The sequence below is a fragment of the Xenopus laevis genome, chromosome 2L (genome assembly GCF_017654675.1).
Source record: "Xenopus laevis strain J_2021 chromosome 2L, Xenopus_laevis_v10.1, whole genome shotgun sequence".
Lineage (NCBI taxonomy): Eukaryota > Metazoa > Chordata > Amphibia > Anura > Pipidae > Xenopus > Xenopus laevis.
In genome coordinates this window covers 1,011,066-1,038,290 of record NC_054373.1, presented here as the reverse complement: position 1 = coordinate 1,038,290, position 27,225 = coordinate 1,011,066, and the positions used below count along the sequence as shown (strand labels likewise).

The window sequence follows — 27,225 nt, the reverse complement described above, 5'->3', positions numbered from 1 at the left end:
CTTCCATCCCTCCCTTCCTTCCTTCCCACTCCGCATGTCTGCCTTCCCTCTCTCCCTTCAGTGCTGCTCCATTTGTCTGCCCTTCCTCACTTCCTTCTGTGCTGCTCCTCTTCTTTCTCCCCATCCTCCCTCCCTTACGTTTGTGCTGCTGCTGCTCCTCCTCTTTAGCCCCACTCTCCTTCCCTTCATTCTGCCGACGCCAGGCCCCAGGTCGCAGTCTACCAGGAACTTTACCGCGATTTACGTCCTGGGCACCCCTGAATCATACAGCCAAAGCTTTGGACCATCCCTGAGCATAAAGAAATGCAGTCGGCCATACGACTAACTGATTCCAACAAGCTACAATCAAAAATTATTCAGAAAGGAGTCTACAGAGAGATCCCAGAAAACTATGGTACATAGGTATTCCCTGTACTAAGCACAATTCAGCAGGAACAGTCCCCTAAATTTGCTCATAGTCTGTACAGAGAGATCCCATAAAACTATGGCAGCATAGGTATCCCCTGTACTAAGCACAATTCAGCAGGAACAGTCCCCTAAGTTTGCTCATAGTCTGTACAGAGAGATCCCATAAAACTATGGTACATAGGTATCCCCTGTACTAAGCACAATTCAGCAGGAACAGCCTATACAGAGGTGAATACATAATAAGCCCGTAAGGAAAAGTAACGTTGGTTTATAATGAAGGAAGTGAATGTGAAACATAGAAGTAAGGGTCGGTGAGTGAGTTGTTAGGTAGATAAGGGCACAGACAGTAGAGGAGACACAGAAATAGTAGCCATTCTCAGATAAAAGTACATAGAGATTTAGTTAATCAGATTACAGGGCAATTAGCCAAAGTCCCCACCCCCACAGTCAGACTTATGTACCTGTATTATGTATCACACAACTTGTCTGGCCCCATGTGAGACCCACTCTAACACCCACTCTAACACCCACTCTAACACCCACTCTAACACCCACTCTAACACCCACTCTAACACCCACTCTAACACCCACTCTAACACTCCTCCCTCTCTTCACCTGACTCCCGTGTATTATATATATATTTCCAGCTATCAGGTTATCATATACAGGTGGGGGGGGGTTAGAGATCATTGAGGAAACTCACACAGACAGTCTGGCCATTTACCTAAACCCCCCCCCCCGGTGAACTCTATCAGGATTCAGCGTGAACACCCAGGCCAATCATTTAGTTACTTCTGTATGTCCCACAGTCCCCTCCCCTCTCTGCTTCATTGCTCCTCCAGTGATACAGCAGCACTGACTCCTCCCCCTGGCACAGGCTCCGACCAACCAGTAAAGTTGCCCTAAAGCAATTCAGGAGCATATTGTATGTGTGTATATCAGTGTGTGTATATCAGTGTGTGTATATCAGTGTGTGTATATCAGTGTGTGTATATCAGTGTGTGTATATCAGTGTGTGTATATCAGTGTGTATATCAGTGTGTGTATATCAGTGTGTGTATATCAGTGTGTGTATATCAGTGTGTGTATATCAGTGTGTGTATATCAGTGTGTCTATATCAGTGTGTCTATATCAGTGTGTCTATATTTTACTGTTTGTGTGTAAATTGGTGCGCATGTGTGTAAAGGAGTGTACGTAAATAAGTGTGCGTGCGTATAAACGAGTGCACGCGTGTATAAATGATAGGAATGCACAGAATCCACTTTTTTGGATTCGGTCAAACCCCCGAATCCTTCACGAAGGATTCGGTCAAATACCAAACCAGAACTCTAATTTGCATATACAAATTAGGGGTGGGAAGGGGAAAACATTTTTAACTTCCTTGTTTTCTGACAAAACGTCACACAATTTCCCTCCCCGGCCCTAATTTGCATATGCAAATTAGGATTTGGATCGGTCGCCAGAAGGATTCGGCCGAATCCGAATCGTGCTGAAAAAGCCAGAATCCTGTCCGAATCCCTGATTTGGTGGATCCCGTGTAAGAGAGTGCGCGCGTGTAGACGAGTGTGCGCGCGTGTAGACGAGCGCGCGTGTAGACGAGCGCGCGTGTAGACGAGCGCGCGTGTAGACGAGCGCGCGTGTAGACGAGCGCGCGTGTAGACGAGCGCGCGTGTAGACGAGCGCGCGTGTAGACGAGCGCGCGTGTAGACGAGCGCGCGTGTAGACGAGCGCGCGTGTAGACGAGCGCGCGTGTAGACGAGCGCGCGTGTAGACGAGCGCGCGTGTAGACGAGCGCGCGTGTATAAATGTGCGTGTATAAATGAGTGTGCGTGTATAAATGAGTGTGCGTATAAATGAGTGTGCGTATAAAAGACTGCGTATAAATGAGTGTGCGTGTATAAATGAGTGTGTGTATAAACGAGAGTGTGTGTGTATAAACGAGAGTGTGTGTGTATAAACGAGTGTGTGTGTGTATAAACGAGTGTGTGTGTGTATAAACGAGTGTGTGTGTGTATAAACGAGTGTGTGTGTGTATAAACGAGTGTGTGTGTGTATAAACGAGTGTGTGTGTGTATAAACGAGTGTGTGTGTGTATAAACGAGTGTGTGTGTGTGTATAAACGAGTGTGTGTGTATAAACGAGTGTGTGTGTATAAACGAGTGTGTGTGTATAAACGAGTGTGTGTATAAACGAGTGTGTGTATAAACGAGTGTGTGTATAAACGAGTGTGTGTATAAACGAGTGTGTGTATAAACGAGTGTGTGTATAAACGAGTGTGTGTATAAACGAGTGTGTATAAACGAGTGTGTGTATAAACGAGTGTGTGTATAAACGAGTGTGTGTATAGACGAGTGTGTGTATAAACGAGTGTGTGTATAAACGAGTGTGTATATAAATGAGTGTGTATATAAATGAGTGTGTATATAAATGAGTGTGTATATAAATGAGTGTGTATATAAATGAGTGTGTATATAAATGAGTGTGTATAAATGAGTGTGTATGTATAAATGAGTGTGTATGTATAAATGAGTGTATATAAATGAGTGTGTATAAATGAGTGTGTATAAATGAGTGTGTATAGATGAGTGTGTATAGATATGAGTGTGTGTAGAAATGAGTGTGTATAGATGAGTGTGTGTATAAATGAGTGTGTATAAATGAGTGTGTGTATAAATGAGTGTGTGTATAAATGAGTGTGTGTATAAATGAGTGTGTGTATAAATGAGTGTGTGTATAAATGAGTGTGTGTATAAATGAGTGTGTGTATAAATGAGTGTGTGTATAAATGAGTGTGTGTATCAATGAGTGTGTGTATCAATGAGTGCGTATAGATGAGTGTGCGTATAGATGAGTGTGTATAAATGAGTGTGTATAAATGAGTGTGCGTATAAATGAGTGTGTATAAATGAGTGTGTATAAATGAGTGTGTATAAATGAGTGTGTGTATAAATGAGTGTGTGTATAAATGAGTGTGTGTATAAATGAGTGTGTGTATAAATGAGTGTGTGTATAAATGAGTGTGTGTATAAATGAGTGTGTGTATAAATGAGTGTATATAGATGAGTGTGTGTATAAATGAGTGTATATAAATGAGTGTGTATAAATGAGTGTGTATAAATGAGTGTGTATAAATGAGTGTGTATAAATGAGTGTATATAAATGAGTGTGTATAGATGAGTGTGTATAGATGAGTGTGTGTATAAATGAGTGTGTATAAATGAGTGTGTATATAAATGAGTGTGTATAAATGAGTGTGTATATAAATGAGTGTGTGTATAAATGAGTGTGTATAAATGAGTGTGTATAGATGAGTGTGTATAGATGAGTGTGTATAGATGAGTGTGTGTATAAATGAGTGTGTATAAATGAGTGTGTATATAAATGAGTGTGTATAAATGAGTGTGTATATAAATGAGTGTGTATATAAATGAGTGTGTATAAATGAGTGTGTATAAATGAGTGTGTATAAATGAGTGTGTATAAATGAGTGTGTATATAAATGAGTGTGTATAAATATTAGTGGTGACACAAGTTTAATGAGTGGGTGTAAAATGCAGTTGGGAGACGAATTCCTTGGGCGAATGATTCTGTTTTCTAAACACTGATCTCCCCCATTATGATCCAATCACTGATCCCCCAAATACTTCAGTTAATGATTCATTTGTTTGGTCACCTGGGGGTGTTATCAGTTTAGTGACCACTCACTCACTCACCAACCTACAGACCCCCCCCATTCTCTCGTGTGTACCCCCATATCCCTTCCTTGTACCCACCTCTCCCCAATCTCCTTCCCTCCTGTGTGTACCCCCATATCCCTTCCCTCCTGTGTGTACCCCCATATCTCTTCCCTCCTGTGTGTACCCCCATATCTCTTCCCCTCTGTGTACCTACTTATTCCATTCTCTCGTGTGTACCCCCATATCCCTTTAGTTCACATCCCTTTCCCTCCTTGTACCCCCATATCTCCTGTTCCTTCCCGTGTCCTCATCTGTCCCCAGTCCCACTGAGTCGCGAGTCCTCTCGTCACACGAGCCCATTCTCTACTAGTGGTTATTAGCCCGCAGTCTCCCCGCATCAGGCCACGAGCAGTCAGACGCACATTTAGGCGCAGGCTCCATTCTCACACGAGGGTTCCGCGTGACATTGCGCCAAACACTCCCCATTCCCCTCACACAACCCGCAGTCCCACATCGCTACTTACCCGTCCCGCAGACCTGCAAATTGCACACTCCTGTCCTCCAGTCAGCACGCGAGACTGTGACGTCACCACCACCACACGTGACTCCCGTGACGCGCCACGTACACGTCTTCTGGGCGTGATGGAGAGAGAGGGCGGAAGTGCGGGGAAGGTGCTGCTCAGAGTTGGGTCTTAGCGCTGGAACTAAATGGAAAGAGTTTTGTGCAAAGTGGGGTGAAAGGAAGGAAGGAATCGGTTTCGTTTATACTTTGAGGGTCTCAGTGTTTTCTGCAAACAGGGGGCACAGTTTTTACACTAGGGACAATTAAAGGTGGGTGGGTCATCTTAAAGGAACAGTTCAGTATAAAAATAAAAACTGGTAAATAAATAGTCTGTGCAAAATAAATAATGTATCTTATATAGTTAGTTAGGCAAAAATGTAATGTATAAAGGCTGGAGTGAGTGGATGTGTAACATAATAGCCAGAACACTACTTCCTGCTTTTCAGCTCTCTAACTCTGAGTTAGTCAGTGACTATAAGGGGGGCCACATGGGACATAACTGTTCAGTGAGTTTGTAATTGATCCTCAGCATTCAGCTCAGATTCAAAAGCAACAGATATGACCCATGTGACCCCCCTCAAGTCTCTGATTGGTTATTGCCTGGTAACCAATCAGTGGAAAGCAAGAGTGCTGAAAAGCAGGAAGTAGTGTTCTGGCTATTATGTTACACATCCACTCACTCCAGCCTTTATACATTACATTTTTGCCTAACTAACTATATTAGATACATGTTTTATTTTGCACAGACTATTTATTTACCCAGTTTTTATTTTCACACTGAACTGTTCCTTTAAAGAAAATTTTGAGAATGTTATAGAATTGCTAATTCTAAACTGGTTTTCAATTTCTTCATTATTTATTTATTATAGTTTTTGAATTATTTGCCTTCTTCTAAGTCTTTCCAGCTTTCAAATGAATGTCACTGACCCCATCTAAAAAACAAAGGCTCTGTAAGGCTACAAATATATTGTTATTGTTACTTTTTATTCCTCATCTTTCTATTCAGGTCTCTCCTATTCATATTCCAGTCTCTTATTCAAATCAATACATGGTTGCTAGGGGAATTTGGACCATAACAACCAGATGGCTGAAATTACAAACCGGAGAGCTGCTGAATAAAAAGCTAAATAAGTCAAAAACCACAAATAATAAAAAATGAAAACCAATTGCAAATTGTCTCAGAATATCCCTCTCTACATCCTACTAACACTTAATTTACAATAATGAATCTCCTCCTATTTGTTCCACACAGAAACTTCTGGGGCCCTATAAGAATGGGGGTGCAGAGCGAGACCCCTCCCACTGTCACCTGCAGTTACCCATAAACACACTTTCAGATTTCAGACTATGAGACAGTTTACAGAGTTTAGGGGCAACATATAAACTAATGTAGAAGAATGGAATGGCTTCAAACAGGAATCTTTTACTTTCACACTCATCTAGTTGCCGACACTAACTGCCAGTGTTGGAGCCTTCTATAAAACATGGCGGCCTGGAGAGGAGGCGGAGCCTGGATTGCAGTGGAATGATTGAGAGGCCATCACAGTGTCACACAATACATTGGGGTCACAGTCTCTGTAATGTTCCAGTTCTGTAAAAGGGGCGTGTTATTGTTAACTGGGCGTGGTATTTTCATGGCGTGGTTACATTTTGAAGACCACAGAACGCATGGCAATTAATTATCCCAGCTCTGTGATTGGCTGAGCCAGAAGATGGAGCCATTAGTGCAGAGAGAGTGTAGAGAGGCTACAGCCTTTGGGGGCGCCATTCTGCAGCGGCTGAGGGACAGGTGAGGAAATGAGGGCGAGTGCTGCTCCCAGTAATGGTGAGACCCCTGATCCTCCTCTGATTTATTTCATAGTTACACATAGAACATACACACACTACTGTCCCCTGCTCCTGACACTTCTGCCACAATTGGGACAATTGCTTTAGTCCTTGTTCCATTAAACAAACAAAGTTAAACTCTACTCTCTCCCAGTCACACATCATGTGCATTTAGCCACATCAGCTGAACCCACAGGCATTATTAGCCTTTGCCCTACTCATGAGCCACAACCAGCTGTTCTCTGCCTGTCACATGATCCCTAACCCGGCTGCTACTTGCTCTGTTCTAATAGAAGGCTGCAAAAATAGATTTCTGCATAAGATAATAAAATGACTGCCTATGGTTTTGTATCTCAGTGTGTGGGGAGATTGTATCTCAGTGTGTGGGGAGATTGTATCTCAGTGTGTGGGGAGATTGTATCTCAGTGTGTGGGGATATTGTACCTCAGTGTGTGGGGAGATTGTAGCTCAGTGTGTGGGGATATTGTATCTCAGTGTGTGGGGATATTGTACCTCAGTGTGTGGGGATATTGTATCTCAGTGTGTGGGGAGATTGTATCTCAGTGTGTGGGGAGATTGTATCTCAGTGTGTGGGGAGATTGTACCTCAGTGTGTGGGGAGATTGTATCTCAGTGTGTGGGGATATTGTACCTCAGTGTGTGGGGATATTGTATCTCAGTGTGTGGGGAGATTGTATCTCAGTGTGTGGGGAGATTGTACCTCAGTGTGTGGGGATATTGTACCTCAGTGTGTGGGGAGATTGTACCTCAGTGTGTGGGGAGATTGTACCTCAGTGTGTGGGGATATTGTACCTCAGTGTGTGGGGATATTGTATCTCAGTGTGTGGGGAGATTGTATCTCAGTGTGTGGGGATATTGTACCTCAGTGTGTGGGGAGATTGTAGCTCAGTGTGTGGGGATATTGTATCTCAGTGTGTGGGGATATTGTACCTCAGTGTGTGGGGATATTGTATCTCAGTGTGTGGGGAGATTGTATCTCAGTGTGTGGGGAGATTGTATCTCAGTGTGTGGGGAGATTGTACCTCAGTGTGTGGGGAGATTGTATCTCAGTGTGTGGGGATATTGTACCTCAGTGTGTGGGGATATTGTATCTCAGTGTGTGGGGGAGATTGTATCTCAGTGTGTGGGGAGATTGTAACCTCAGTGTGTGGGGATATTGTACCTCAGTGTGTGGGGAGATTGTACCTCAGTGTGTGGGGAGATTGTACCTCAGTGTGTGGGGATATTGTACCTCAGTGTGTGGGGATATTGTATCTCAGTGTGTGGGGAGATTGTATCTCAGTGTGTGGGGAGATTGTATCTCAGTGTGTGGGGAGATTGTACCTCAGTGTGTGGGGAGATTGTATCTCAGTGTGTGGGGATATTGTACCTCAGTGTGTGGGGATATTGTATCTCAGTGTGTGGGGAGATTGTATCTCAGTGTGTGGGGAGATTGTACCTCAGTGTGTGGGGATATTGTACCTCAGTGTGTGGGGAGATTGTACCTCAGTGTGTGGGGAGATTGTACCTCAGTGTGTGGGGATATTGTACCTCAGTGTGTGGGGAGATTGTACCTCAGTGTGTGGGGATATTGTATCTCAGTGTGTGGGGAGATTGTATCTCAGTGTGTGGGGATTGTATCTCAGTGTGGGGGAGATTGTACCTCAGTGTGTGGGGAGATTGTATCTCAGTGTGTGGGGATATTGGTACCTCAGTGGTGTGGGATATTGTATCTCAGTGTGTGGGGAGATTGTACCTCAGTGTGTGGGGATATTGTATCTCAGTGTGTGGGGAGATTGTATCTCAGTGTGTGGGGAGATTGTATCTCAGTGTGTGGGGAGATTGTACCTCAGTGTGTGGGGAGATTGTATCTCAGTGTGTGGGGAGATTGTATCTCAGTGTGTGGGGATATTGTACCTCAGTGTGTGGGGAGATTGTATCTCAGTGTGTGGGGATATTGTACCTCAGTGTGTGGGGATATTGTATCTCAGTGTGTGGGGAGATTGTATCTCAGTGTGTGGGGAGATTGTACCTCAGTGTGTGGGGAGATTGTACTCAGTGTGTGGGGATATTGTAACCTCAGTGTGTGGGGATATTGTATCTCATGTGTGGGGATATTGTACCTCAGTGTGTGGGGATATTGTACCTCAGTGTGTGGGGAGATTGTATCTCAGTGTGTGGGGATATTGTACCTCAGTGTGTGGGGAGATTGTAATCTCATGTGTGGGGGAGATTTGTATCTCAGTGTGTGGGGATATTGTACCTCAGTGTGTGGGGATATTGTATCTCAGTGTGTGGGGAAGATTGTATCTCAGTGTGTGGGGAGATTGTCCTCGTGTGGGGATATTGTATCTCAGTGTGTGGGGAGATTGTATCTCAGGAGTGTGTGGGGATATTGTATCTCCTCAGTGTGTGGGGATATTGTATCTCAGTGTGTGGGGATATTGTATCTCAGTGTGTGGGGAGATTGTACCTCAGTGTGTGGGGATATTGTATCTCAGTGTGTGGGGAGATTGTTCTCAGTGTGGTGGGGGATTGTATTGTACTCAGTGTGTGGGGAGATTGTATCTCAGTGTGTGGGGAGATTGTATCTCAGTGTGTGGGGATATTGTACCTCAGTGTGTGGGGAGATTGTATCTCAGTGTGTGGGGATATTGTACCTCAGTGTGTGGGGATATTGTATCTCAGTGTGTGGGGAGATTGTATCTCAGTGTGTGGGGAGATTGTACCTCAGTGTGTGGGGAGATTGTACCTCAGTGTGTGGGGATATTGTACCTCAGTGTGTGGGGATATTGTATCTCAGTGTGTGGGGATATTGTACCTCAGTGTGTGGGGATATTGTACCTCAGTGTGTGGGGAGATTGTATCTCAGTGTGTGGGGATATTGTACCTCAGTGTGTGGGGAGATTGTATCTCAGTGTGTGGGGAGATTGTATCTCAGTGTGTGGGGATATTGTACCTCAGTGTGTGGGGATATTGTATCTCAGTGTGTGGGGAGATTGTATCTCAGTGTGTGGGGAGATTGTACCTCAGTGTGGGGATATTGTATCTCAGTGTGTGGGGAGATTGTATCTCAGTGTGTGGGGATATTGTACCTCAGTGTGTGGGGATATTGTATCTCAGTGTGTGGGGATATTGTATCTCAGTGTGTGGGGATATTGTACCTCAGTGTGTGGGGATATTGTATCTCAGTGTGTGGGGATATTGTATCTCAGTGTGTGGGGAGATTGTATCTCAGTGTGTGGGGAGATTGTACCTCAGTGTGGGGATATTGTACCTCAGTGTGTGGGGATATTGTACCTCAGTGTGTGGGGATATTGTAGCTCAGTGTGTGGGGAGATTGTACCTCAGTGTGTGGGGATATTGTATCTCAGTGTGTGGGGATATTGTACCTCAGTGTGTGGGGATATTGTATCTCAGTGTGTGGGGATATTGTACCTCAGTGTGTGGGGAGATTGTATCTCAGTGTGTGGGGATATTGTACCTCAGTGTGTGGGGATATTGTAGCTCAGTGTGTGGGGAGATTGTACCTCAGTGTGTGGGGATATTGTACCTCAGTGTGTGGGGATATTGTAGCTCAGTGTGTGGGGATATTGTATCTCAGTGTGTGGGGATATTGTACCTCAGTGTGTGGGGATATTGTAGCTCAGTGTGTGGGGATATTGTATCTCAGTGTGTGGGGATATTGTATCTCAGTGTGTGGGGATATTGTAGCTCAGTGTGTGGGGATATTGTACCTCAGTGTGTGGGGAGATTGTACCTCAGTGTGGGGATATTGTATCTCAGTGTGTGGGGATATTGTACCTCAGTGTGTGGGGAGATTGTACCTCAGTGTGGGGATATTGTATCTCAGTGTGTGGGGATATTGTATCTCAGTGTGTGGGGATATTGTACCTCAGTGTGTGGGGATATTGTACTTCAGTTCAGTGTGTGGGGATATTGTACCTCAGTGTGTGGGGATATTGTACCTCAGTGTGTGGGGATATTGTACCTCAGTGTGTGGGGAGATTGTACCTCAGTGTGGGGATATTGTATCTCAGTGTGTGGGGAGATTGTATCTCAGTGTGTGGGGATATTGTACCTCAGTGTGTGGGGATATTGTATCTCAGTGTGTGGGGATATTGTAGCTCAGTGTGTGGGGATATTGTACTTCAGTTCAGTGTGTGGGGATATTGTAGCTCAGTGTGTGGGGATATTGTACCTCAGTGTGTGGGGATATTGTATCTCAGTGTGTGGGGATATTGTAGCTCAGTGTGTGGGGATATTGTACTTCAGTTCAGTGTGTGGGGATATTGTAGCTCAGTGTGTGGGGATATTGTACCTCAGTGTGTGGGGATATTGTACCTCAGTGTGTTGGGATATTGTATCTCAGTGTGTGGGGATATTGTAGCTCAGTGTGTGGGGATATTGTACCTCAGTGTGTGGGGATATTGTATCTCAGTGTGTGGGGATATTGTAGCTCAGTGTGTGGGGATATTGTAGCTCAGTGTGTGGGGATATTGTACCTCAGTGTGTGGGGATATTGTACCTCAGTGTGTGGGGATATTGTACCTCAGTGTGGGGATATTGTATCTCAGTGTGTGGGGATATTGTACCTCAGTGTGTGGGGATATTGTACCTCAGTGTGTTGGGATATTGTATCTCAGTGTGTGGGGATATTGTAGCTCAGTGTGTGGGGATATTGTACCTCAGTGTGTGGGGATATTGTATCTCAGTGTGTGGGGATATTGTAGCTCAGTGTGTGGGGATATTGTACTTCAGTTCAGTGTGTGGGGATATTGTAGCTCAGTGTGTGGGGATATTGTACCTCAGTGTGTGGGGATATTGTACCTCAGTGTGTTGGGATATTGTAGCTCAGTGTGTTGGGATATTGTACCTCAGTGTGTGGGGATATTGTACTTCAGTTCAGTGTGTGGGGATATTGTAGCTCAGTGTGTGGGGATATTGTACCTCAGTGTGTGGGGATATTGTACCTCAGTGTGTTGGGATATTGTATCTCAGTGTGTGGGGATATTGTATCTCAGTGTGTGGGGATATTGTACCTCAGTGTGTGGGGATATTGTACTTCAGTTCAGTGTGTGGGGATATTGTATCTCAGTGTGTGGGGATATTGTATCTCAGTGTGTGGGGATATTGTACCTCAGTGTGTGGGGATATTGTACCTCAGTGTGTGGGGATATTGTACCTCAGTGTGTTGGGATATTGTATCTCAGTGTGTGGGGATATTGTACCTCAGTGTGTGGGGATATTGTACCTCAGTGTGTGGGGATATTGTACTTCAGTTCAGTGTGTGGGGATATTGTACCTCAGTGTGTGGGGATATTGTACCTCAGTGTGTGGGGATATTGTACCTCAGTGTGTGGGGATATTGTACCTCAGTGTGTGGGGATATTGTACCTCAGTGTGTGGGGAGATTGTATCTCAGTGTGTGGGGATATTGTACCTCAGTGTGTGGGGATATTGTACCTCAGTGTGTGGGGATATTGTACCTCAGTGTGTGGGGATATTGTACCTCAGTGTGTGGGGAGATTGTATCTCAGTGTGTGGGGATATTGTATCTCAGTGTGTGGGGAGATTGTACCTCAGTGTGTGGGGATATTGTACTTCAGTTCAGTGTGTGGGGATATTGTAGCTCAGTGTGTGGGGATATTGTACCTCAGTGTGTGGGGATATTGTACCTCAGTGTGTTGGGATATTGTATCCTAGTGTATTGGGGTACAAAGTCTGGGATGGACAGAGGGCTCCCCTCAGCAGTCAGTACAGAGGAATATTAATGGTGTGATGGTGGGAGTTGGGGAATGGGCAGACACAGGCTCATTACTTGAGTTTTCACTGGAGCCCTCAGATCACAGAGAGAAAAGTTTATTGATAATTCATATATAGAGAAATGTAATTGTATAATGAACTCCTCCTTATGTGTAAGCCTGAGACACAGGCAGTGAGTTGGGGAAAGAAGGGATTTGTATAGACAAGACGTAAGAACAAAACAATCCCCAGTTAATGCTGTATAATGAAACAAAGATATATATATATATATATAAGAGGAATGTATCTCTCAATACAAGTGTCTGGTTTGTGCCCAATTCACGTGGGAAATGTAGGAGAATCCTGGGAATCATTTCTCACTTGTGTCTCCCCCTCTATTTACCAGGACAGAGCCTTTGGGCTGAGGACTCCCTGCACCCTCTCTGGCCTGGAAGAGGCGGAGACATTGCTGGAATCACCTGAGATACTTGGACTTTATCCGTTACTGCCGGGGCAATAAATACTCATTCAAGGGCAACTGTCCCCTCACTGGACTAAACACCCTTAGCTCCTCCTACAGGTTCTGCCCCTTACACAGGTACAATGGACTGGAAGGGAATCAAGTCATCAGTGTCTTATAGACAGGACTTTGCACTAACTCACTGTGATACTGATCAGTCCCTCGTTGTGATAAGACTCAGGAGTCACATCAGGAGACACAATGAAAGGTCCATTAGGGGCGGGACTAAAGGTCTTATTTCTCATGCTTGTCCCTTACCCTGTTATATCCACAACAGCAATCCCTGTACTTTCTCTCCCCCAATGAATCACTCATTCCCCCTCTCTTGGTAGTGAATCCCATAACCTGACTGTCCTTACAGTAAAGAACCCCTTCCTATGCTGATGGTGAGATCTCCTTTCCTCCCCACCAATGAATCACTCATTCCCCCTCTCTTGGTAGGGAATCCCATAACCTGACTTCCCTTACAGTAAAGACCCCCTTCCTATGCTGATGGTGAAATCTCCTTTCCTCCCCACCAATGAATCACTCATTCCCTTCTCTTGGTAGGGAATCCCATAACCTGACTGCCCTTACAGAAAAGAACCCCTTCCTATGCTGATGGTGAGATCTCCTTTCCTCCCCACCAATGAATCACTCATTCCCCTCTCTTGGTAGGGAATCTCATAACCTGACTGTACTTACAGTAAAGAACCCCTTCCTATGCTGATGGAGAGATCTCCTTTCCTCCCCACCAATGAATCACTCATTCCCCTCTCTTGGTAGGGAATCTCATAACCTGACTGTACTTACAGTAAAGAACCCCTTCCTATGCTGATGGAGAGATCTCCTTTCCTCCCCACCAATGAATCACTCATTCCCCTCTCTTGGTAGGGAATCCCATAACCTGACTGTCCTTAAAGTAAAGAACCCCTTCCTATGCTGATGGTGAGATCTCCTTTCCTCCCCACCAATGAATCACTTATTCCCCTCTCTTGGTAGGGAATCCCATAACCTGACTGTCCTTACAGTAAAGAACCCCTTCCTATGCTGATGGTGAGATCTCCTTTCCTCCCCACCAATGAATCACTCATTCCCCCTCTCTTGGTAGTGAATCCCATAACCTGACTGTCCTTACAGTAAAGAACCCCTTCCTATGCTGATGGTGAGATCTCCTTTCCTCCCCACCAATGAATCACTCATTCCCCCTCTCTTGGTAGAGAATCCCATAACCTGACTGTCCTTACAGTAAAGAACCCCTTCCTATGCTGATGGAGAGATCTCCTTTCCTCCCCACCAATGAATCACTCATTCCCCTCTCTTGGTAGGGAATCCCATAACCTGACTGTCCTTAAAGTAAAGAACCCCTTCCTATGCTGATGGTGAGATCTCCTTTCCTCCCCACCAATGAATCACTTATTCCCCTCTCTTGGTAGGGAATCCCATAACCTGACTGTCCTTACAGTAAAGAACCCCTTCCTATGCTGATGGTGAGATCTCCTTTCCTCCCCACCAATGAATCACTCATTCCCCCTCTCTTGGTAGAGAATCCCATAACCTGACTGCCCTTACAGTAAAGAACCCCTTCCTATGCTGATGGTGAGATCTCCTTTCCTCCCCACCAATGAATCACTCATTCCCCCTCTCTTGGTAGGGAATCCCATAACCTGACTGTCCTTACAGTAAAGAACCCCTTCCTATACTGATGGAGGGATCTCCTTTCCTCCCCACCAATGAATCACTCATTCCCCCTCTCTTGGTAGGAAATCCCATAACCTGACTGTCCTTACAGTAAAGAACCCCTTCCTATGCTGATGGTGAGATCTCCTTTCCTCCCCACCAATGAATCACTCATTCCCCCTCTCTTGGTAGGGAATCCCATAACCTGACTGTCCTTACAGTATAGAACCCCTTCCTATGCTGATGTGAGATAGGAATTTGCTCCTATTGGTTCATACAGACATACCTGTAACTCCTCCCATTTTTGTATATTGCCCCTCCTCCTGTAGTTACATAGAAGTTCATTTGTTTCCCAATCTGCCTGTCCTGCAATGGAATAAAGAGAAGGGGCAATGGTAGATCACAGATAATTTATTAGACACTTTGTGAGCCAATTAATTCCATTTGATCACAATTAGTAGAATGAAATAAAAACCAGTAGGGCTGAAGTACATAAAACAGAGGGGGTCCGTTAGCAGCGTTGGACTAATAGTGCCACAAGGTGGGTGTCACACAAGGTCCGGCACGAGCAGCAAATAAGTTTGGGGTTCAATGTCAGGACTGTGCCCAGCAGAGAGGGGTAGAAGCCACTTCTCATGACTAGGGATGCACTGAATCCAGGATTCGGTTTGGGATTCAGCCTTTTTCAGCAGGATGCGGATTCGGCTGAATCCTTCTGCCCAGCCGAACCAAATCTGAATTTGCATATGCAAATTAGGGGCGGGAGGGAAATAACATGACTTTTTGTCAGAAAACAAGGAAGTAAAAAAGTTTTCCCCTTCCCACCCCTAATTTACATCCCTACTTATTAGAGGGGCAGATTATCTCACTTGCCCATGGGTCCCAATGAAACGTGCGTGTGGCTAAAAGTAGCAGCTACTGATGTGCCGCTGTGTGTGGCCCCAGCCTTAGTCTTGTATCATCAGGGTGTAACCCTTAGTTTGCACCAACAAGCAGCAAGCAGTAGATAACAGTTAATGCTTCCTATGAGGAGCCATATATCACTGTAACTACTACCCATGAGGAGCAGTAGATCACAGTCATTGCTTCTGGTGGTGTGCAGATTGAGAAATTCTTGACCCGACCCTAACCCGCCGCCTCCCTAGCTACCATTCCCCCTCTATTTATAGACACATGCCCGCCCCAAAAGGGGCAGGATTTAGTCTATAAGTTTAGGGGGCAGAAGCTGGCAGTAATAGGTCACAGGCGGGCAGAGCAGAAGAAGAGCTCAACCCACGACTCGAAGCTTTTGTGCAGGAGCCGGCCTTAACTGCTGGTTTCAGACCAACCCACACATTACTAATTGCTTCTCAAAAAGAAAAGCAGATGAGTGGCGGCACTTCCAGTTGGGGGGCAGTATATCAGTGTAATGATCCAGAATTTTGCTTTTATTAGGCTTCCTCCAGTCGCCAGTTAGTTACGATTCCATACAGTGGGAGGAGTTATACCTGTTGGTATGGGCAGGAATGAGGGCCAGTTATATGACAGAAAGACTCGTGGAATATTTGTGGCACTATCACTTGCCTTATTGGGCACGACAGACCCCAAATACTCCTCCCACAATAAACGGGGGGTGATTCTGTACACTACTGCCTTGTGGGTCACATGAGAAATATTCAAGCTAAAGGTGCTACAGTTTCGGACAGGCGATACTTGTGGCCCTTTCAGCCCAGTGTAGAGGGAAACCAGCGACACAAACCAGGGAGACAAAACAAACACAAGGATCTCAACGTTACCAAGAACACAGACATCTGACACTGGCACCACAGACTCCACAACACAAGTTGTTGGCAATTGGTAAAGTGTCAGCCTCATATCTCCGCCCCATGAGCTTTAGGGATAGGCTGAAACTAATCCAGCACTGGTCGCAAGAGGGGGACACTTGTTTATGGTCCAGCAAAGGGGCAGTCTAGGTCCTGCAGTAATGATGCAAAGGCCACACAATGCAGTGAGGAGCAGAAACCCAACGACAACGAAGATCCATGAGCCCAATGTTGTCTCCACTCATGATACTCACCCCTAGTATCGCTGGTACCTGCATATGCTCAGTGAGCTCTGATTGGTCAGGGTCATGTTCGGGGATGTCTCATTTGTGCAGAGAGACATCTATTAGGGCCAATCTTCTCCAGTCAGAGGGTTCCTGTAGCTCCTGCCTTGTACAGCAGCACTGTGTGTTTAATTACAAGTCATCCTAGAGAAATTGATGCCAGAATGCTAATACCCAAAAGAATTTCCACCAGCGGGTGAACCATTGGCATAATGTGGGCTGAGAGACCTGGAACTCACCCAGCGGGAGTCTGGGACAGAGACCATGGACTAATTATCTCACAATTAAATCACATTCACACACTTAAAGGCACCATGAGACATGGAGTCTGTCCCTCCCACAGCAGGGCAACATATTCGGAAGGAATGCGGAACTGTGTGCCCCTCCCACTGCAGGGCGACGTAAAGACATGGAAGCAATGGAGTCCTCCCATAGGAGGGTGATATAGCAGCTATGGGCAAGGGAGATACAGCAGCCAAGGACATGGATCATTCCCATTGCATGAAGCTCACACTCAAAGGAAGTCCATCACAGGAAGTACCTGACCAAGAAGGAGGGCAACAGAAAAGAATTCTGGGACACTGAAAGTCATTCATGAAGCTCGGCCAGAAGTGATTGTAATCCCCAAGATGGCGCCTGTAGTTGCCCACACACAGGGTAGAAATGGCAGGGATATACATTAACTGTACCGTCTTTCTGCAGGTGCAACAAGCAAATGGGCAAGGGGCAAATAGTCACAGGTCTCACGGGCTTTTCAGCAAATAAATGGTTTGAACTGTCTGTGGCTTTTCGTTGGAGGGTAGAGTGCACAGTAAGTTAGGGTGCGCTCCATTCCCGTTGCTGGTGGAGAGAGAGATATTTGGCACAGACACTGTTCCCCATGGAATCCATGCAGGTTCCCAGGCGTTCCAGTCTCCATATTGCCCTGTTTGTGTGTTAGTTGTGCGTAAGGGGGTTTCTAAGTTGGTCCCAGGATTTTCGGGAGAACATTCCTATAAATCCATGCCGGTCACAACCACTTCCGGAGACTCAATGTCCTTCCTGCTCTGAACCATCCGAATCTCCAGCTGCGCATACGACGGCTTCACTCCAGGACCGGCCAGGGCTGCAGAGACAGGAGAATAAACTGCACTCCTTCTTGTAACATCAATCACACGCTCCCTAGCTCCCCCTAATGCGACTTAGTCAGGGTTACCCTAGCTCCTCCCTTTCCGTCACTCCTCCTACTGCACAATAAAATCACAATACTTCACTGTTCTATGATGCTCCTCCCACTGCAAGGTGCAACAAAGATGACTATGGCCTCTTCTACTCACGAGTTAGGCAGAAAATGCACCCACGCCTGGCCTCTCACCTGACGAAGGCGTACACCCCCGAAACATTGTACGTGTTGGATTGACATTAAACACGGGAGAAATCCCTTAAGCAGCTACGTGTGCTGGAGTTACTTGTTCATACTCTTCTACAACTCCTCCCACTGAGTTAACCAGCCAATGACCTCTTGTAGCTTTCCCCACATAAATGCATAACACTGAATGTAATTTGTTGTACCACCCACAGCAGCACATGGTTCAGTCCTTGAAATAACCTACAGAATCTCAGTGAGCTACAAAAATAAGGAAATGCCTTATAGCTCCTCCCACTGGACTACCTCTAATCTTGCCATGACATTAAACCCCTTAAGCCCTTCCCTAGTCTCAGGGACAAAAAGACTCACCCTTAGCACTGCGGATAGTTCTCTGCAGAATGTGGTGCATAGCAGAGACAGTCTTCTCACAGGCGAGCTGGAAAGAACAATGGTTGGTCACTTGAGACCCTTCATTAAACCCCTCCTCCATCTTTTCTCTATCAGCACCTCCCTTCCATCCATCAGGACCCAGAGAAATCTCCTCCATCAGTCCCTATCCTATCCTTTCCTACCTCCATCAGTCCCTCTCCTCAGCCTTTCTTCCCCCCATCAGTCCCTCTCCTCAGCCTTTCCTCCCTCCATCATTCCCTCTCCTCAGCCTTTCCTCCCATCAGTCCCTCTCCTCCCTCCGTCAGTCCCTCCCCTCAGCCTTCCTTCCCTCCATCAGTCCCTCTCCTCAGCCTTTCCTCCCAACATAAGTCCCACTCTTCTTAGCCTTTCCTCCCATCAGTCCCACTCCTCAACCTATCCTCCCTCCATCAGTCCCTCTACTCAGCCTTTCCTCCCTTCATCACTCCATCTCCTCAACCTTTCCTCCCTCCATCAATCCATCTCCTCAACCTTTCCTCGCTCCATCAATCCATCTCCTCAACCTTTCCTCCCTCCATCAGTCCCTCTCTTCAGCCTTTCCTCCTAACATAAGTCACTCTTCTTAGCCTTTCCTTCCATCAGTCCCTCTCATCCCTCCATCAGTCCCTCTTCTTAGCTTTTCCTCCTATCAGTCCCTCTCCTCCCTCCATCAGTTCCTCTACTCAGCCTTTCCTCCCTTCATCAATCCATCTCCTCAAACTTTCCTCTCTCCATCAATCCCTCTCCTCAGCCTTTCCTCCCTCCATCAGTCCCTCTCCCCAGCTTTTTCTCCCTCCATCAGTCCCTCTTCTCAACATTTTCTCCGCTCATCAGTTCCTCTCCTCAACCTTTTCTCCCTCCATCAGTCCCTCTCGTCTATTTCTCCTCCATCCATCAATCCCTCGTCTGTTTCTCCTGCCTCCGCCATTCCTTGCCTTTTCTCACACCATCAGTCCCTCTCTCCTTACAGACCAATGCCAAAGTACCAGTGTCCCAACCAGTCGTGATGTTTAATAAGAACCACTTTGCCCCCCAAGGAACTGGCATTTGCAACTCTCACTTTAAAGTCATTGGGGTGGTGATGTGTCCAAGCCAAGAGCATAGCAGCAAATAGGTCTCCAGTTCCCACGAATACAGCCTCCACACGGGGCAACTCCAGACTGATTCGCTGCATGTGTATTCGCCCATGTTCATCCACTAAAGGGAGGAAAACACAGGAGCAGAAACAAGTGAAATATGGCAAATATAAACAAAGCCAGCGCCCGTCACACATGGCACAACCTTCGCCTCCCACAATGATACTAATGGTACGAGAGAGGGTGTGAGGAGATGCTGAGAGGTGTGAGTTCCAGGCTATTTAGGGTTAAGGTTCAGGGAGGTCTGACAGTGGGGAGTGTGTAGGGGATTATTTTGGATTATCTCCTATCACCTGTTGGGGCATCCAGAGCCCTATTGGGGCCCCTGAACATGTAACACAGCTGGGAACAGTGGAGGGAATCAGGATAAACAGCAGTGAGTGAGCAGTGCCCCTTCTCCACCCTGAAACCTGAGTAAAGGTATCCATTGATAAAGTATCTATTGATAAAGTATCTATTGATAAAGTATCTATTGATAAAGTATCTATTGATAAGGAGATGCTGAAAGTTTATAAATACACACAAATGTTCCATCTGAAATATGGATTTCAGCACCTACAACCCCAATTTGGTTGGATCAAAGGCAAAGCAATCCACAGAAACTGTCACCCTCCTCCCCCAGTGAGTTGTACAAATTGGCCTATGGAGTCAGCTGCACTAATGTGACCTTCAGTAACTGGCAGATGATTTAACCCCAAGTGAACTTTCCCCCCCTCCTCTTGCTGCTGATTCCCATTAATAGGTTACTGTTTCAATGCTGTGTCCTTCTTCTGATCCTCCGCTTCTACAGATTTCCTATCCCATATCAGCTTCTTATCATTATCCTGCCAGTCCTTCCCGGCTATATACTAATTTAAGGGCAATAAAAGCCCAAATAAATCTTGAATCAGAATTATGAACTGATTATTGAATAGCAGTGGGGGCCAGTGGAGTTGGAAACGGATTTTCGGCTAAAATGTTTAGTATCTAAGCCTCACCCTTTCTCTGACTCCCCAACGTCATGAGATAGTCTGCCCCAAGGGATGCTGGGAGATCCGAGCTGGTGATAACCACAGTGTCGGGGCCAAGTGAGTGTAACTTATCCATCACCTGAGAGAGAGGGAGGGACACATATGATAAATATGCTCATCAGGTGAGGGTACAAGAGGGAAGCAGATCATTTGAGAGGGGCAATAGGGGCAGACTCTCACCTGCACTGCCTCCATCTTTGTGCGAATCTTCAGGCCCGTCAGCAGCCTTCAGAAAAGAAAGAGACCAAATGCCTGAGAGACGGGTCCAATTAACCCATAACTGCCCCGCTGAATGGTCTTCATGCCCCCACCGCCCCAAAAATGCACTTACTCAGCCTCAAATTGATTGGGGGTGATGATGTTAGCGATCGGGACCACCAGATCTCTATATATTGGGAGCAGTTCCTCTGGAACATACTGGAAAACAAGGGAAGCAGAGGAGTGAGAGGGGTATGAGGCTTCTGTGTTCATGAAGTGTTTGGCACATACAGCCATTGAATTCTATGTAGGGGGTGTGGCTTCCTCCTGGGCACTGCCTGTGGGTGGGGCTTAGATCTGACAGACAGGAGGCACTGAGATCTTACACAGCAATGCCTCCTGTCCCATCCAATCCATCCATTCTGCACTTCCTACTGGCTGATCTCTGATTGGCTGCTCAGTAAGACGTAGCATCATAAGCAGAGTGTGTTTTAGCATTTTGATTTGGTTGAATAAAACTAGTACATATCATTGGTAGATACAAATACAGTTTAAGGTGCAGTGATGCTCAGTACTTTATAAAAGAAGTGAAGGGGCCCCTGAGTGAAGATGGAATTGTCTGGGCCTTACTAGGGGTCAGGTGACCGAGTTACTGATCTTACCATGGACCCATCTCCGTTCCATTTGTCTCCCAGGACTGGATCACAAACTGGGGAGGAAAGAGGAGAATTTGCGTTATTTTCCCATTTGAGTAGGAAATAAGAGGCGATTTTTACCCAAAATCTTTGAACTTTCTATAAATGTCTCCCCCACCCACACACAGAGTGACTGCTGTGAGCCCTCGGGGGCCAATCATGTGATCATGGTGCAGTTTATAATAGATCTGCCCCAATCTGCCCATCAGGAGTCAGCTGTGTCTGCCAGTCTCTCTGTATCCTGCACCAGGGCCCGGCCAAGCACAGGGCAATGAGAGAAGCTTGGGAAGTGCCCCCATGTATCTGCCTACTCCTTGTTACCCCAGCATATAACTGCCCCAGTCTCACCATACACAAGATCAGGGTTCTGCCGTTTGAGTTCCTGGATGATATCCACAACCCGAGTCAGGAAGGAAGCGTCCCTGTTGTACCCTGCAGTGTGAGGAACAGGAGTCATTGGATAATAGTCACCCCAAAACTAACCCCACGCCCCAAACACACACTCACAATTAATGATTCCCAAACACAATATAAAGCTGAATAGACAGGGAACAGCACGGAGCTTAACTGGGGCATGAGAACAGCTCAGAGAACCTGGGATCTGCACTCAGTACTGGGAGAAGACTGGATTTACCCAGGGGTGTTTCCTGTCTGACCTTGAGAAAGAGAGCAACCCACCATAAGATTCACTTATACAGGGAGAAACTCCTAACTAACTATTTATCAGATTACTTCCCCTTTTATTATTCTCCCTCTATAAACTTTCCCTTATTACTGCAAAGTCACCTTCAACTCGTTCAATAATTTTTGTATTTTACAGGTCCCTGACGTTGTTCTGCCATGGCTGAGATTGGGTTCAAGTGCTTCCACCCGACAGTAAGTCATTCATGTGGGTCCCAGTACATACAGTCATATGAAAAAGTTTGGGAACCCCTCTCAGCCTGTATAATTATTTACTCCACTTTCAAAAAAAACAGTGATATGTCTTTCATTTCCCAGGAACATCTGAGTACTGGGGTGTTTTTCCTGAACAAAGATTTTTAGTGAAGCAGTATTCTGTTGTATGAAATTAAATCAAATGTGAAAAACCGGCTGTGGAAAAAATTTGGGTACACGTGTAATTTTGCTAATTTGAATGCATATAAAAATACTGATTACTGGCAACACCAAATTGGTTGGATTAGCTCATTAAGCCTTGAACTTCATAGGTAGGTGTGTCCAATCATGAGAAAAGGGATTTAAGGTGACCAATTGCAAGTTGTGCTTCTGTTTGACTCTCCTCTGAAGAGTGACAGCATGGGATCCTCAAAGCAACTCTCAAAAGATCTAAAACAAAGATTGTTCAGTATCAGGGTTTAGGGGAAGGCTACAAAAAGCATCTCAGAGGTTTATTAAACTGTCAGTTCCAACTGTAAGGAATGGAATGAGGAAATGGAAGGCCACAGGCACAGTTGCTGTAAAACCCAGGTCTGACAGGCCAAGAAAAATCCAGGAGCGACATATGCGGAGGATTGTGAGAATGTTACAGACAAGCCAAAGATCATCTCCAAAGACCTGCAAGAAGATCTTGCTGCAGATGCAGGTGTATCTGTACATCGTTCTACAATTCAGCACAATTTGCACAAAGAACATGTGTATGGCAGGGGGATGAGAAGCCCTTTCTGCACTCACACAAACACACTCGCTTGTTCTATGGAAAAGATCATTTACACAACACACAGGCATTTGGGACAAAGAGCTTTGGACTGAGGAGACACAAATTGACTTATTTGCTCATAACAAAAAGCGCTTTACATGGCGGAAGAAGAACACGACATTCCAAGAAAAACACCTGCTACCGACTGTCACATTTGGTGGAGGTCCCATCATGCTGTGGGGCTGTGTGGCTAGTTCAGGGGCTGTGTGGCTAGTTCAGGGGCAGCGTGGCTAGTTCAGGGGCAGCGTGGCTAGTTCAGGGGCAGCGTGGCTAGTTCAGGGGCAGCGTGGCTAGTTCAGGGGCTGTGTGGCTAGTTCAGGGACTAGGGCCCATGTTAAAGTCGAGGGTCGGATGAATTCAACCCAATATGAACAAATTCTTCAGGATAATGTTCAAGCATCAGTCACAAAGTTGAAGTTCCGCTGCAGGGGTCGGATATTCCAACAAGACAATGACCCTAAACTCACTTGGAAATCTACAAAGACATTTATGCAGAGGGACAAGTACAATATTCTGGAGTCCCCCGACTTGAATATCATGGAAAATCTATGGGATGATGTGAAGCAGACTGTCCATGCTCGGCAGCCATCACATTTAACTGAACTGGAGAGATTTTGTATGGACCAATGGTCAGAAATAGCCACATCCACAATCCAGACACTCATCAAAGGCTATAGGAGGCGTCTAGAGACTGTTACATTTGTAACTAAGTATTGATGGAATATCTCTGTTGGGGTGTCCACATTTATGCACCTGTCTAATTTTGTTATGATGCATATTGTATATTTTCTGTTAATCCAATAAACTTGATGTCACTGCTGAAATACTACTGTTTCCATAAGGCAAGTTATATATTTAAAGGAAGTTGCTACTTTGAAAGCTCAGCCAATGATAAACAAAACTGCACAGAATTAAGAGGGGTTCCCAAACTTTTTCATCATTGTATACCCCCCAACCCAATTCAAAGGAAGTAGAGACAGTCACATAAGTACCAGGAAATCCACTCCCCCATGGAAGTACCAGAGGGACTATACCCTCAGATATAATTATAGTCAATGTTTTTGCCTAATTGACTTTTGTATCAGGGACACGCAGTATCAGTGGGGGTACTATATATGTTATGTTACTGCTGTGTTAACAGTGTTTCATTAGCAGACAGTTGTCATGTGATTGGTCTCTGGTGTTGGGGCTGATAGTATTGGGTGCATGTTGCTGGAGTCCACTTGTGCTGCTCTCTGATCCCCAAATATGAGTAACTAAAGCAGCAAGTACTGACACCTCACCCGGGGCAGGACATGCTGAGCATGAAGCACCCACTCTCCCACTAGTCACACACACATGTCGTACCCAACACATCACACTTAGAGGAAATGGACAGGAAGTTCATGCAGCATCACTTCCTGTGGGTAAGTTACCAGTGAGGACATAGTCATAGCGGGTGACTCCATTCAGTTTCAGCCCCTCATAGAGTTCCTGCAGCTCCTCGGCATTCAGCACCTGCCCCTTCCAGTGGTCGTACCCTGGGGGAGAGGGGGGATCGCAATGAGAAGAGGAATGAGAGGCAGCGGAGCGTGGGACAAGCAATACGTGGGAAACAAGAGAAGTGTGTACTGAAGAGCAGGGGCAGGTCAGGTCACTGGCATGGAAATTGGAAAGGGTTAACATGCAGTGGGGGATGGGGGGTAAATACTGAGCCAGTTCTATTCTGGGTTTCAAGATCACTGGCTCACAGCAAGGTCAGGCATGGGAACCTTCATCCCCTATTAAATGGATATATTATACAATGGCCTATTGTCAGCAACCTGTCGTCTCCTCTTTCTGCTTCCTCCAAGGGCTACGAGAAGCCCCCAAACAAAAAGGGGAGGAACTTACATGTACTGGAATAACATGATATAGGGAAATGGCAGCAAAGGGTCATGGGATCAGACTGGTTGTCATGGGTTACGCACGCGTCTTAGTAACCAGGCCTGGGATATAATCATGAGAGGGGGTGAAATGGTGATGTCACTGGCCCAGGGTCGGGGTGAAATGTTGATGTCACTGGCCCAGGGTGGGAGTGAAATGATGATGTCAGTGGCCCAGGGTGGGGGTGAAATGATGATGTCACTGGCCCAGGGTGGGAGTGAAATGATGATGTCACTGGCCCAGGGTGGGAGTGAAATGATGATGTCAGTGGCCCAGGGTGGGGGTGAAATGATGATGTCACTGGCCCAGGGTGGGAGTGAAATGATGATGTCACTGGCCCAGGGTGGGGGTGAAATGATGATGTCAGTGGGTGTCAGAGATGTAACAGGTGGGAGGGACACATTACCTGTGTGATTAGAGAACTGCACCGAATTAATTGTGTCCACTTCAAAGCCCAGAACCTGTAGAGAGAGCGATAGTTACCCCCCAGTATCACATTCACATCCCCCCAGTATCACATGATCCCCCAGTATGAGAGCCCCGAGTCTCACCTGCAGGGGGAAGGAGGCGGCCTTATTGCCCACATACCCCCTCACCACGTGACTCTGAATCGAGAGAACTCGGCACTCGGAGCTGCCGGGCACTTCCATGGGGGCAGATCAGGGACAGACTCAGTCAGGCACAACCAGGGCAGCTAATGTAACTGGGGGAGGGGTCGGAGGCGGGGCAAGTCGTGAGTGACGGGCGGGGAATGAATGTGACTGGTCAGTGGCCGGCGAGAGGCGCTGAGTGACAGACGGTGGGTTGGGTCAGACGCCCTCAATATCCCTTCCAACAGCCCCTATTCACTAGCGCTGAGAGAGAGGGAAGAGAAAGGGCCCTCGGGTCATAATTTGTGCTGTCAGTATAGAGTTCTAATCCCTGTGAGAGATGAATTAGTGGGCGGAGATATGACTGACTGAAGCCTGTTACAGACATGTGACGGAATCGTGACTCAGAGGCGGAGCTCAGCTGGACTGGAGGGGCGGGGAATGGAAAGATGACTGACACAAAGTGGGACGTTTCCTGTGACGTAAAGATGAGAGGAGCGTGACTTGGAGGCGGGACTGGGAAGTGACAGGAGGGGCGGGGAATAGAAAGACGAGTCACAGAACTGCTGGGAGGGACCATTACTATTGAAGGGCCGCAAGTTGACAGAAGGGGCGCGGAATAGAAGGATGAGTGACAAGCGCTGAGGGACTGAATGAAACGTGACGAACCTTCCTGAGAGGCGGGTAGTCCTGTGAGTGACAGGAGGTGGGCGGACTGATGTCCTGGAGGAGGAGCTTATTGTGGAGGAGTTTGGGAGAAGAGGGGAGAGATCACGTGGTGGGTTCTAGATAAATGACAACATTAGTCTTGGGACCTGGGGGTCTGTGGTGTCTCTGTGAATAAGTATCAGCACAAACTGTAACTCCCAACATTCTGCAAATACAAAGAGACACGAAAAGATTTGCCAAATTGGTACCACGCCCCCTAATGTGGCCACGCCCCCTAGTTACCATCTTCATTTTACACAATATTGCAGGTTATGAAAGTTTGAACATATTTTTGTAGCTTTTATGTTTTATTACCGTTTTACTAATGAAGGTGAATTGCCCTTTAAACTGTGAGTCTCAGGGGCATCTTTACTAACACTGGAGATCAACCAATCAGCCGCCTATAAACTAGAAAACAAAAGATCTGATTGGTTGCTATGGGCAACATCTCCACATATGTATCTCCAATGTTAGGAAACGTTATCCCTTGTTCTCCCAAGAGACCTGCTTATCTTATATTGTTACAAAAGTGTCTAGATCTATTCTGGGCTCTCTGCCAAAACCCAATTACGTTTAGAAACTTGGTATCGTTTTCTGCCTGTTCTGTGCAGGAGATCAAAGAGAAGGTCGGGACATTTCATAACAATCTGGGACTGCGGTTGAGCTGTTAAAATTGGGACTGTCCCGTGAAAAATGGGACAGTTGGGAGGTATGGCTCAGGAGGGGACTCTTTAAAGTAAGGGCAGTCAGGTTATGGGATTCCCTACCAAGAGAGGAGGAATGTGTGATTCATTGGTGGGGAGGAAAGGAGATCTCACCATCAGCATAGGAAGGGGTTCTTTACTGTAAGGGCAGTCAGGTTATGGGATTCCCTACCAAGAGAGGGGGGAATGAGTGATTCATTAGTGGGGAGGAAAGGAGATCTCACCATCAGCATAGGAAGGGGTTCTTTACTGTAAGGGCAGTCAGGTTATGGGATTCCCTACCAAGAGAGGAGGAATGTGTGATTCATTGGTGGGGAGGAAAGGAGATCTCACCATCAGCATA

At 46.2% G+C, this 27,225-nt stretch overlaps 1 protein-coding gene across 1 annotated transcript; it reads right to left on the bottom strand.

Annotated features, from left to right (window-relative positions):
- Window positions 1-14,794: 14,794 nt before the first annotated feature.
- On the bottom strand, window positions 14,795-25,729 carry pdxk.L (pyridoxal kinase L homeolog). Its single transcript, XM_018245773.2, has 11 exons — window positions 25,432-25,729; window positions 25,287-25,341; window positions 24,391-24,495; window positions 21,628-21,711; window positions 21,247-21,293; window positions 20,718-20,803; window positions 20,567-20,612; window positions 20,354-20,465; window positions 19,301-19,437; window positions 18,202-18,268; window positions 14,795-17,589 (listed from the first exon to the last, which is right to left on the bottom strand). Exons 1-11 carry the CDS (start codon window positions 25,528-25,530, stop codon window positions 17,477-17,479), a joined length of 951 nt encoding a protein of 316 aa, XP_018101262.1. The 5' UTR covers window positions 25,531-25,729; the 3' UTR covers window positions 14,795-17,476.
- Between the last annotated feature and the right edge of the window lie 1,496 nt (window positions 25,730-27,225).

Excerpts from the sequence above, each read along its gene's own strand:
- pdxk.L (XM_018245773.2), bottom strand. The coding sequence starts at position 25,530 with ATGGAAGTGCCCGGCAGCTCCGAGTGCCGAGTTCTCTCGATTCAGAGT. Across the intron at positions 20,804-21,246 it reads GGAACGGAGATGGGTCCATG|TATGTTCCAGAGGAACTGCT; the intron begins GTAAGATCAGTA and ends CTTGTTTTCCAG. Across the intron at positions 17,590-18,201 it reads AACTATCCGCAGTGCTAAGG|CCCTGGCCGGTCCTGGAGTG; the intron begins GTGAGTCTTTTT and ends CTGTCTCTGCAG.